Source organism: Solanum stenotomum, chromosome 2, assembly GCF_019186545.1.
Source record: "Solanum stenotomum isolate F172 chromosome 2, ASM1918654v1, whole genome shotgun sequence".
Lineage (NCBI taxonomy): Eukaryota > Viridiplantae > Streptophyta > Magnoliopsida > Solanales > Solanaceae > Solanum > Solanum stenotomum.
The window spans coordinates 19705577-19719085 of NC_064283.1; the positions used below are offsets into that span (position 1 = coordinate 19705577).

Consider the following 13509-nt stretch of genomic DNA (forward strand, 5'->3'; position numbering starts at 1 on the left):
TGGTTTTGGTAGTACCAATATTACTTTGATATAGCCCTTGAAACATGTGTATCCAATAAATAGTAATCTTAATTAAGATCTGAGTTGTATTTTTAGTAATGGGGTGTCTGACCATGTATATGTATCCACCATTAAATTTCGGATACATGATTTTTAACAACACGATGATATTAATGATACGACAGATACTCTACAGTCGTGATTTGTTCCTAAATTCATGTGATTCAACTACATTTCATATTTAGATACACATAATTACATGTATATGCTTATTATGCATTCGAAATACATGTTTTTGGATATAACGTATGAAATTTAAATACACATAATTAGATGTATATGCTTACTATGTATTCGAGATACATGTTTTTGAATATAACATATGCAATTGATACTTGATACATCAAATTAGTACTAGATACATATAAAAGATACATGAAATTAATATTATATATATATATATATATATAAATAGATACATAAAATTAATACTAGATACCTATAACAAATACATGAAATTAATGCTAGATACTTCTATGATACATATGAATTCATGTATCTAAGTGTTTAGTTTGTTGGATACATCATATATTGATATAGATACATCAAATTAATGAATTTATTATTTTAAGAGTAATAATTTGAAATTAATCAAATTGCATTACCAAGATATACATGTTTTTATCTTATATTAATAATATTAATGAATTTACTATTTCAAAGAATAATAAAATGAAATTAATTTTCTATGTATTTTGAAAATCCTCAATTACTCCTCTAATTAAGGAAATCAGTTCCAACCAATTAATTTAAATAAATAAATTTTGTATTTCAATTTTAAAATTTGGCAAGATACTGCATGTATCTCATGGATTCAGACTCATATATCCTTAAGCATAAAATATGGTACATGAAGTAATATTTAAAACTATTGAGAATCTTAATAATTAAGACCTAAACTAGTGGGATTTATGTGGTTTGCCCTTCTTTTATTATGGAACGACCGAAGGGAATAAATAAAGGGCAAATCACATAAATATGATATATTAAGAAATATTTACCATCTATGGCAATATAATTTTTCTAACTTAATATAACAATTTTTTGGATTAAAAAATTGTACCGCTTCGCCTTTTTCTCTATCCTTTTTCTCTTCCTCATCTTCTTCTTTTTATTTTTCTTCTTTTCGTCTCTTTCTGTGTTATTCTCTCTTCCTCCTCTTTCTTTTTTTATTCTTCTTCTTCTTCTTTTAAAATTTTCATTTAAATAATTATTCTCAAATCAATTTATCCATATTTCACTATTTTTATCCAAAAACACGACGAGAAGAGAAATAAAAAAATAATTTTTTTTTTACAATATCATATTCTCAAACAAAAATTTCAAATCTCTAAAATTACAACAACAAGAATTCACCATTGATGGTCACTATAAAGCTTCAAATTTTGAATTCATTTTATGAATCTTACGAACTCGTGATTAGTTTAGATTGGTTGATCCTACAAATAATTGAAAATGCAGTTTAAAGTTTATATCTCAATTTTAAGAGGGTTCAATTAAGTTTATAATTGATTTTAGGAGAAATATAAGATTGAAACTCAAAAAAGGTAAAGTTTATGGAACTATATCGCAATTGTATTAAAGTTGAATTAGATATGTTTTATAATTGTATTAAAATAATGAACAGTATATTTATAATACATATTGCAAACTTTACTCTCTTCTTAGTGAGACCAACCAAATGATTTAGGTAACACACTTAATAATACATTTATAATACATGCACACTACATTTTTAATATATATTGCAAACATCACTCATGTTCTTAGTGATACAAACCAAAATAATTTATAACACATATAATACATGTTTTATTCATGAATAATACAAGTTTAATTCAGTCTATAGATTATTGTCTTGTCTTTCGTTAGTTACGTTTTTCATTTATTCTTAATTTTCTCTTCTAATTCAACTTTAATATTGTGTATACACTTTTAATGCAAATTTAATTCATTTTGTAGTTTATTATTTGTTACTATTAGATTACTTGTTTAATTCATTTTTTATATAAGTTTAATTCACTTTGTAGATCATTGGCTGCTCTTTCATTAGTTACATTTTTTTATTCGTGCTTAATTCTCTCTTCTAATTCAATTTTAATATTTGTGTAATACACTTTTAATACAAGTTAATTCATTTTGCAGTTTATTGGTTGATTTGTTACGATTGAATTACTTGATTATTTCATTATTGATACAAGTTTTATTTAGTTTACAAATCACATAATGCTCTTTAGTTTGCTACATTTTGCATTCATGTTTAATTCGCTTCTAATTCAACTTTAATATGTGTGTAATACATTTTTAATTCAACTTTAATTCATTCGGCAGTTTATTATGTTTCTTCATTTGTTATGATTAGATTACTTGTCTGCTCTTTCGTTTGCAATTAGTTTGGATAGGTTGTTCCTACAAATAATTGAAAATATCTTTTGGAGTTTATATCTCAATTTTAAGAGGTTTTGATTAAGTTTAGAATTGATTTTAGGAAAAATACTAGATTGAAGCACGAAAAGGATGAAGTTTATGGAACTATATCGGGTTTGTATTAAAGTTGTATTAGATATGTTTCATAATTGTATTAAAATTGTATAAAAATCATGAACAATACATCCTACATTTATAATACATATTGCAAATTTCACTCCCTTTTTAATGATATCAACTAAAACAATTTAGGTAACACACTTATAATATATGCACAATACTTCTTTAATACATATTGCAAACATCACTTACGTTCTTAGTGATACAAATCCAAAATAATTTATTAGACACATATAATACATGTTTTATTCATGAATACTACAAATTTAATTCAGTTTATAGATCGGTGTTTTGTCTTTCGTTAGTTATGTTTTTCATTCATTCTTAATTTTCTCTTCTAATTCAACTTTAATATCGTGTAATACAATTTTAAAGCAAATTTAATTTATTTACTTGTTTAATATTTGTGTAATACACTTTTAAATACAATTTTAATTCATTTTGTAATTTATTGATTTGTTACGATTGAATTACTTGTGAAATTCATTGTTGATACAAATTCATTCAGTTTACATAGAATGCTATTTGGTTTGCTACATTTTGCATTCATATTTAATTCTCTGCTAATTCAACTTTAATATTTGTGGAATACATTTTTAATGTAAATTTAATTTATTTTGCAATTTATTATGTCTTTTAATTTGTTACGATTAGATTACTTGCCTAATTAATTAATTATTAATACAAATTTTATTTAATCTACGAATCATTAACTACTCTACAAAAGAAAATAGAGAGAGAGAAAGGGAAAAAAAGTAAGAGAAAGAGAAACAAAAAAAAAGCAGCAAAAAGAAAAACAAAAGAGAAAGAACAACATAAAGAAAAAAAAGGGAGAAAGAGCGAGAGAGAAAAGGGAGAAAGAAGCAAGAGAGAGAGACAAATCTAATAAAATATATAGTATTGTTATATATTGCTATAAATGGTAATAATTAAAGAGTATATTTAAAATAAGTAATTATTTTTTAAAAGGGATCCACTCAAGTAATTAGCCCATAAATAAAATACAAAAAGGCACAACATTTTGGTCTTTTGTATGGGTTAAGGGTACAATTAGATCAGTTAGATTTCGGAATTTTAAGAAATAGCCAAATTGAATTAATACTTTTAACCAAAATGAATTTAGTGGGTAATTCGGCTAAAAATTAAATAAGGCGAATCAATAACAAATTAATTAGCGAGCTTCTTAATCCTAACGGAATAAAATAATTAACTTAATAAAAATAACTAATTCAACAACATAGCTATAATTTAAACTAAACTAGATTAATAAAGCGTTTAACGTTAAAATATTATAAAAGTGAATAAAATTCTTAAAATATCTTGAAACATATTTTGAAATTTCTATAAAATTAGTTATTTCAAATCATTTGGAATTAAGGAAGCTTGCAAATTAATTCCTATCGTGGAGGGTCAAAATTAGGTGTCAACAATAATTAAATGATATAGTATGAACTCTGTATTCTAATGTATAGTAGTTATTTCTATCTTTTTTTTTATCATATGATCTATTTTCTTAATCTTTTGCTTACTATTCTATTGATTCACAGTCAATAAGATAAATAGATAATCTCTAATCGGTCTTGATATATAGAAGAAAGTTAAAGATAAAACGTGGATTAAGAAGAGTAGGATGCGTACCACATAACATACTTGTGTCTAAGATAAGGATATACTTAGTTTGCTCTACTTAACTCTCATGCAAGAGATATAAATGCATTATTACTTTTCGATAGTGTTTCATTGAATAACTTGTATCTTATATTTTTTGTCCTTCTAAGGAAATTCATTTAATATTATATACACAGAATATTCAAATTTGACCTTATATATACAATATAATATTTCGATCGAGGGAATTCGGGTGAATCCCCAACTCCCACGTAGATCTGGCCTGGCTTCTGAGTGACCTTTTGTTTGTAAATAGATGGTAAAACCACTTCTTTCAAAATGAATGTTGGTATATTTCAAATCTTGCTCTTCAAAACAACTCATGCATATGATCATGGTACCTCATTCCATTGGAATCTTTAACAATAGCACTTCTTTTTTTTCAAGACAAACAATTAAATACGTACCATTATCGTTTACTATGTACAAGTAATGTGTTGAAGGTGTCACCTATATAACATTTATTTAAATATTAGTTTCACAATTCACAAGTATATATATAATTATACAATTTAATGTATATTGCGTTCTCAAATACAATCAAATCTTTTTATAACGATATTTTATTATAACAATCTAATTTTCTTCACAATTGATATATTTTAATTCCCTATAAAAGCATTCTATCTATAACAACAACGAAATTCAATATTTTTTGTAAAATTACCTCTATATAGGTCATACATAAATATTGTATAATGATATTTTATAAGAAATATATTATGTATAAAATAAAATGTTAAATATTTATAATAATCATCATTAATGTCATGAACATAGTAATTTTAAGTACAATATTTAAAGGGAAAAAATGAAATTAAATGGTACCCATCAATTATAGTCATAACTTCAGAAGAACATATTATTAATATTTGTTTTTTACATTCATACCTTTTCTATCATTTTGGTTAAATTGATTGACAAATACATTTCTTCTTTTTGGTACACAAAATTATTTAACTTATTTTTTGCATATTTTTGGGTATAACAACTAAATAAGATTTAAATGTGAAATGCCTATATACATATATAATAGTAGCAACTCCTAATAACAATCATGAAATATTCGATCATGTTGTAAATAGTGTATGTTTATGGGCCATATGTAAATAATATATTATTTGTTACTGTAGGAGGCCAACCTCTCCAAGTAACTTTATCCCTGTAAAAGGGGTAGTTACACAACAATAAGAAGATGACATAGAAAAGGAAAATTACTCCACTTCTTTCTACTACTGCTCTTGTCTCTACCTTTCTTCTTTTTATTTTATTATTTTATTTCATAACACGTTATCAACACGAAGCTCTAATTTTCTTCGAATATTTCAGGTATAATAAACACATGTCTTATATATTTTTTACATGTTAGTTCTTCCTTATTTATTTATTTTAATTAAATTAATTTGATGATCTTTATTTGATATATCTATCTCTATTATTATTTACTGGGTTATATTAGTTTTAGTATGTATACAACTTTCTCTCAACTACTCTTATAAAATAATAATCTCACCATAATTTATTTCTTAAACATCCTAAGATACTATATAAAGTTTTATTTATGTATGTTATTATTATAGCTAAAAAATTTTATGTACCTAACAATAGAAATATTATTTATGTATTTTTATATTGCTGATTTTATTTATGTGTTTCTATATTGATGACTTATGTACCTTAAATTCACATGCTTCTTTCCGTAATTTTTTTCCCTTTATTTTTACATGGCAATATTCAAGAATTTATGTTAAAAAGTATATGTAAAATTAGTTAAACAGTGACACCAACGAATTGCTGAAATTATTAGTGTTTACAAATTTTGTCTTAAAGTACTGGTAATTGATTAACAATACTTTATGCCACTTTGAAAGAGGTCTTTTAATGATATTTCTACACACATCTATGTGCTGAAAATAATAGTGATCAACTTATTTTTATATGAGCACAACTTAAGAATTTATTCATATGTATTTGTTTCAGAAATTTGGTCTTAGTCAAATTTATTATTTCTAACTCATCTCTTATTTTAGTTTTCAACATGTCAAATCTATCAAAGCTTGAGTTTGTGACACTTGACATTATCGGAAAGAATTATTTGTCATGGGTCCTTAATGCTGAAATTCACCTTAACGCTAAAGGTCTTGGTGATACTATTAAACAAGAAAATGAAGCATCAATCCAGGATAAAGCGAAGACCATAATTTTTCTCTGACATCATCTCCATGAGGGATTAAAAACTGAATATTTAACTGTGAAAGGCCCTCTTGAATTATGGATTAAATTGAAGGACATATATGACCATCTAAAACTTACGGTGTTACGTACCAAAAGCTCGATATGAGTGGATACACCTTCGATTTCAAGATTTTAAAATTGTAACTGAGTATAATTCTGCTATTCATAAAGTAAGTTCCATATTAAAATTATGTGGAGATATTATCACTGATGATGACTTACTTGAGAAAACCTTTTCCATTTTTCACGCTTCAAATGTGTTGTTACAACAATAATATCGTGAAAAAGGGTTTAAGAAATATTTTGAATTAATTACGTGCCTACTTGTGGCTGAGCAGAATAATACATTATTGATGAAAAATCATGAAGCTCGTCCTATTGGTTCTGCTCCATTCCCTGAAGCGAATATTGTAGCAGCACATAATCAGTTTGAACCAAGACAAAATAATTATCGTGATCGTGACCGTGGTCGTGGCCGTGATCAGGATCGTGGACGTGGACGAGGATGTGATAGAGGACGAAATAATTATCGTCATTATGGTGAAAATAAACATGAGAATAATAAAGTTTCTCAAAATAATCCTTCTCGAGGTAGAATCAATATTTGTCACCGATGTGGTATGAAAGGTCATTGGGCACGTGAGTGTCGTACACCTGATCATTTTGTGAAACTTTATCAAGCCTCTCTCAAAAGAAAAGATAATAATATTGAGGCACACTTGACCTTTCGAAATGATGATAATGAAGCAACTCCCTCAAATAAATATGATGATATTGAGGCAAATCTTGCTTGTAAAGATGATGATTTTGAAGGCCTCCCAAATATTACTCATTTGGAAGCTGAAGACTTTTATGAGAATATTGATTGAAGAACTTATCATCTATGAAAAGGAATAATTGTTATTTTCTATTATATTTATTACTATGTTGTTCTTCTTACATGCTTTTTTAAGGCATTAAGTCTTACTAATTTCTACAGTCTTAGTATAATTTCTTAAAGTTTCTTATGCGGTTAGTTTTTCATGTTTTTATAATATATTTTATTTTTATGAAGAATATGAAAATTTCCTAGTTATCAGTTGGAGAAAAAATCAATCATGATGATATATGTCCTATAGATAGTGCCACAACACACTATTTTAAGAGATAAGAAATATTTTTCTTATTTGATTATGAAAGAAGCTTATGTTATTAAATATTTGATAGTACAAAATTAATTGAAGACTTTGAAAAAGTAAATTTAGTACTTATTGGAGGAACAAATTTGATAATCAATGAAGCATTATATTGTAGTAAGTCTCAAAGAAACTTATTAAGTTCAAAGACATTCGTCAAAATAACTATCATATTGAGACTATAAGTGATGAGAAGAATGAATATCTTTATATTACTACAATGATGTCGGGTAAGAAAGTTGTACTTGAAAAGTTACCCGCTCTTTCATCTGGCTTATACTACACAAGTATTAGCATGGTTGAAACACATGCCATTGTAAATCAAATGTTTACTAAATCAAATGATTTTATTATTTGGCATGACCGTTTGGGCCATCCCGATTCTAATATGATGCGCAAAATAATTGAGAGTTCACATGAACAATCTCTGAAGAACCATAAAATTCTTCAATTTAAGGAATTCTCTTGTGCTGCATGTTCTCAAGGCAAATTGATTACTAGACCATCAGTAATCAAAGTGAGAATTGAATCTCCAGCCTTTCTGGAACGTATACAAGGTGATATATGTGGGCTCATTCACCCATCATGTGAACCATTTAAATATTATATAGTTTTAATAGATGCATCTACAAGATGATCACATGTGTGCTTATCATCAACTCGCAAAGTGGCGTTTGCAAGAGTACTTGCTCAGATAATAAAATTAAGAGCACAATTTTCAGATTATATAATTAAGAATATTCGTCTTGATAAGGCTGGTGAATTTACATCCCAGGCTTTTAATAATTATTGTGTATCAATTGGGATAACAGTTGAGCATCCAGTTTCTCATGTTCATACTCAAAATGGTCTAGCAGAATCATTGATTAAACGTCTCTAACTAATTGCTAGACCAATGCTTATGAGAACAAAGCTTCTCATTTCATTATGGGATCATGCTATTTTACATGCAGCAAGTCTTGTGCGGATCAGACCGACAAGCTATCATAAAATCTCCCCATTACAATTGGCTTTTGGTCAGGAGCCTAACATTTCCCATCTAAGAATATTTGGATGTGCGGTATATGTTTTAATTGCTCCACCACAACGTACAAAGATGGATCCCAAAGAAGGTTGGGGGATATATGTTGGGTATGAATCTTCTTCTATTATAAAGTATTTGGAACCTATGACTGGAGATTTATTTATGGCAAGATTTGCTGATTATCATTTTGATGAATCAGTATACCCAACATTAGGGGGGGAGAAAATAAGCAGCTGAAAAAGGAAATAGATTGGAATGCGTTATTATTATCTCATTTAGATCCTCTTACAAATAAATGTGAACAATAGGTTCAAAAGATAATTCATTTGCAAAATATTACAAATCAACTGCCAGATGCATTCACTGACCTATCAAGAGTTACTAAATCTCATATTCCAGTTGATAATGCTCCAATTCGAGTTGACATCCCGATAGGACAATTAATTAATACAAATGAATCTAAATCACGCTTAAAACGTGTTAGACCAATTGGTTCCAAAGATAAAAATCCTCGAAAAATAAAAGGAGCTAACGATCAAGATGATCATAATATGAAAGAACTTGCTCAAGAAGAGCAAGGAGACATAATAATTGACAAAACCTTGGAAGAGGTTCAGGCGCCTGAAAATAATGAAGAAATCTCAATAAACTATGTCTCATCAAGAAAAATATGAAACCGAAATAATATAATTGTCGACAATATTTTTGTTTATAATGTTGCTATAGAAATAATGCAACAAAATGAGTATCTTGAACCAAAATCTGTTGAGGAATGTGGACAGAGAAATGATTGGCCAAAATGAAAAGATGCAATTCAATTTCAATTAGCTTCGCCTGAAAAACGTGAAGTTTTCGAATTGATAGTTCGAACACCTGAAGGTACAAATCCAGTGGGGTACAAATGGGTCTTTGTGCGAAAACGAAATAAGAAAAATGAAGTCGTAAGATATAAAGCATGACTTGTGGCATGATTTTCGCAAAGACCTGGTATTGATTATATGAAGACATATCTTTCAGTGGTGGATGCAATCACTTTCAGGTATCTTATAAATCTGGCAGTTCATGAAAAAACTTGACATGCATCTGATGTATGTCGTTACATCCTATTTATATGGCTCACTAGACAACGATATTTTTATGAAAATTCCTGATGGATTAAAAATGCCTAAAATATATAAAGATTCCGGAAAAGTTGTTCAATAAAACTTCAAAAAACTTTATACATATTGAAACAATCAGGACGCATGTGGTATAATCGCCTTAGTGAATATCTATTAAAGAAAGGGTATGAGCAGGGGCGGATCTACATGGAGGTTAGAGGGGTCACCCGACCACCCTTGTCAAAAAATTACACGGTATATATAAGGTCAAATTCTATTTTTATGTGTGTATATATTAAAATGAACCCCCTAAACACATGTAAAGAGGCTAGCTCAGTGGTAAAAGGGGTTCAAGAATTTGCTTGGACGTCATGGATTTGATTCTGCGCAACAACACTTTCCTAAAATTTTTCTTGTTTTCTTCATTTGGAAAATCAAATAGCAAGGCTGAGATGGGCTCAACATTTTTGGGCTGGAGCTTTATTGTTTTTTTGTTATTTTTTTTTCATTTTTTTAATGTTATTTCTCATTTTTTCGAATTTCTAAGGCACATTTATTTTTATTTTTGTATTTTATTATTTTTGTCTCCATTGCTCATTTTATTTTTACGTAACTCTCTTTTTATATACTAATTCAAAGGAACTTTTTAAAAAACTGTCAATTATTCTTAAACTTGAAATTGAGATAGAGAAAAAAAACTTTAAAGATAAGTTAAACTTAATCGAACGAATAAATTTGAAAGACATGATTATTCATCATATTTCTTTCTCATTTTTTCAGTTCTATTCTAGAGAGACGTAAACTACATTGATATGATTTATTAATTTTTTTTACCGATGGAAAACCTTATAAATTGAATAAATGAACAAAAAATTGGCGCTGCTATTTATTTATTCTTTTAATATGCATTATAATATTAGTAACTCAATCCCTACACATTTTAAAGAGTATTAAACAATTTTTAAAGTAACATATGATTGAATGAACACTAATTTAATTTATTTTAAAAATTCCAAATAAAGTAAAATAATAAAAAATTAAAGAAAAAAATCATTTAAAAAAAAAAAGAATCAATGAAGCATAGTAAAAGTAGGAAGAAACGCTAAATGTGGCATGACAAGGCAAGTTATATTTAATGGATTAAGGATAATTTTTTAATTTCCCGATCCGTTTTGCTCCATTTTCTTATTTACTTCTTATAAGTTGAACCCCCTCCACGAAAATTCTAGCTCCGTCACTGGGTATGAGAATGACCTAATTTGTCCTTGTGTATTTATTAAAAGGTCTGAATCTGAATTTATCATTATAGTTGTATATGTTGATGACTTGAATATCAGTGGAACTCGCGAAGAGCTTTCAAAAGCAGTAGAATGTTTGAAAAGGGAATTTGAAATGAAAGACCTTGGAAAAACAAAATTTTGTCTTGGTCTACAAATTGAACATTTTACAAATGGAGCATTTATTCATCAATCAACATATACTAAGAATATTTTAAAGAGATTTTGCATGGATAAAACACATTCACTAAGTACCCCAATGATTGTGAGATCACTTGATATTAATAAAGATCCATTTCGACCTCATGAAAATGACGAAGAATTTGTTGGTTCTGAAATACCATATCTTAGTGCAATTGGTGCATTGACGTACCTTGCTAGTAATTCTCGACCAGATATATCTTTTTCTGTAAATTTATTAGCAAGATTTAGTTCTTCCCCAACATGAAGGCATTGGAATGGTATTAAACATATATTTAGATACCTTCAAGGACTATTTTATTCAAAAGAGTCTGATTCACAATTAATTGGCTATGCAGATGCAGGATATTTGTCTGACCCACATAAAGGTCGATCTTAGACAGGTTATTTATTTACATATGGAGGTACAACTATATCATGGTGTTCAACAAAACAAACTATGATTGCTACTTCTTCAAACCATGCAGAGACAATAGCCATTCATGAAGCAAGTCGAGAATGCGTGTGGTTGAGATCAATAACTCGGCACATCCAAGAAACATGTGGTCTTCCCTTAAAAGGAGACATCTCAACAACATTATTTGAAGACAATGTTGCATGTATAGCTCAACTAAGAGGAGGATCCATCAAAGGAGATAGAACAAAACATATTTCACCAAAATTCGTTTTTACTCATGATCTATAAAAGAAGGGTGAAATAGATGTTCAACAAGTTCGTTCCAATGATAATTTAGCAGATATATTTACCAAGGCATTACCAACTTCAACCTTTGAGAAGCTGAGACATAGGATTGAAATGTGTTATCTTCGAGACATTAAGTGACATCATCATAACGGGGAGTAAATACGCGCTGCACTCTTTTTCCCTTAACCAAGATTTTATCCCATTGAATTTTCTGGTAATGTTTTTAATGAGGCAACAAATAATTTGTATTATAAATAACTATGAGCATTTCTTTTTTCCTTTGTACATAAACATTCAAGGGAAAGTGTTATAAATAGTGTATTTTTATGGGTCATAGTGTAAATTATATATATTTGTTACTGTAGGAGGCCAACCTCTCCAAGTAACTTTATCCCTATAAAAGGGGTAGTTACACAACAATAAGAAGATGACATAGAAAAGGAAAATTACTCCACTTCTTTCTACTACTGCTCATGTCTCTACCTTTCTTCTTTTTATTTTATTATTTTATTTCATAACAGATCAAATATTATAAAGAGGTTTGACTATATATTGTATTTGAAATATTCAAATATAGATTAACAGTAATCCAACTTTATTAATATATAAATTGAAAACATAATATAAACATACCGTAATACAAGAATATTTCATCTTGTCGATTATTAACATTTCATAAAAAAAGTTTTCTGAAGGTGTGAAAATTACATTTTCGAGTATATATATTTGTGTATTACTTTTCATTTTTAGTGGTATATATTGGATTTTTTTACCTTCACCATCATAATATGCCCATTGAAAAATGTTTTCTTATGTGTTGATTTTGGATGTATGTCATATATAATTACGATGAATCTACAGTAATTGAAACTTCAAATAAATACTATTAGCAATATAAAGAAAAAAGACATAAAGTGACATTTGAAGTTGTCTCAAATTTTTAAAAAGACACCTTAACTATGCGAATGTCCTATTACCCCACAAAAGTATTAAATATCTTTGTAAATTGACCATTTTGACTCGTTTTTTCATCAACTTCACACGCGTGAGGCACACTCTCCTTTTAATTAATTAATTTAATTTAAATATTAATAAAATACGGGTTTAACCTGACCCGAATCGTTTCAAAAAGGTAAATGGTACACGTTCTTTCCTTTTCTCTCAATTTCTCACTTTCTTTCTTCCTATTTTATTTTCCTTCTCAAAGACACTTCAATTAAATTTCTGTTGAAAATTATCTATTTCAATTTCGACGTTTGTTGGTCAATTTCTTGGGGGATTAGCTGAGCAAATAAGAAATTTTCATGTTAGGGTTTTCATGTTTATTTAGTATTTGATAAAGATCATATTGTTTCTTCATGGATTTGTGATTTTCCGGAGGAAAACACATGTTAGGAATTATTTTAGGATAAAAAGTGTTAGAATCTTACCTTCATTAAAGAGAAAAGAAGATTTTTTTCTTTAGTTTAAATCTTCAAACATAACAAGAGACAACAAGGAGACCAAATCAAGTAAAAGCACCTGTCGTAAAAAATGG

General features: G+C 27.9%; 1 protein-coding gene across 1 annotated transcript; it reads left to right on the plus strand.

Annotated features, from left to right (window-relative positions):
* The first annotated feature begins 6863 nt into the window (after window positions 1-6863).
* LOC125855790 (uncharacterized) lies at window positions 6864-7379 on the plus strand. The gene has a single exon (XM_049535491.1). The coding sequence runs from the start codon at window positions 6864-6866 to the stop codon at window positions 7377-7379; it is 516 nt and encodes a 171-aa protein (XP_049391448.1).
* Window positions 7380-13509: the final 6130 nt, after the last annotated feature.

Coding starts and splice junctions, on each gene's coding strand:
- LOC125855790 (XM_049535491.1), top strand. CDS start 6,864: ATGAAAAATCATGAAGCTCGTCCTATTGGTTCTGCTCCATTCCCTGAA.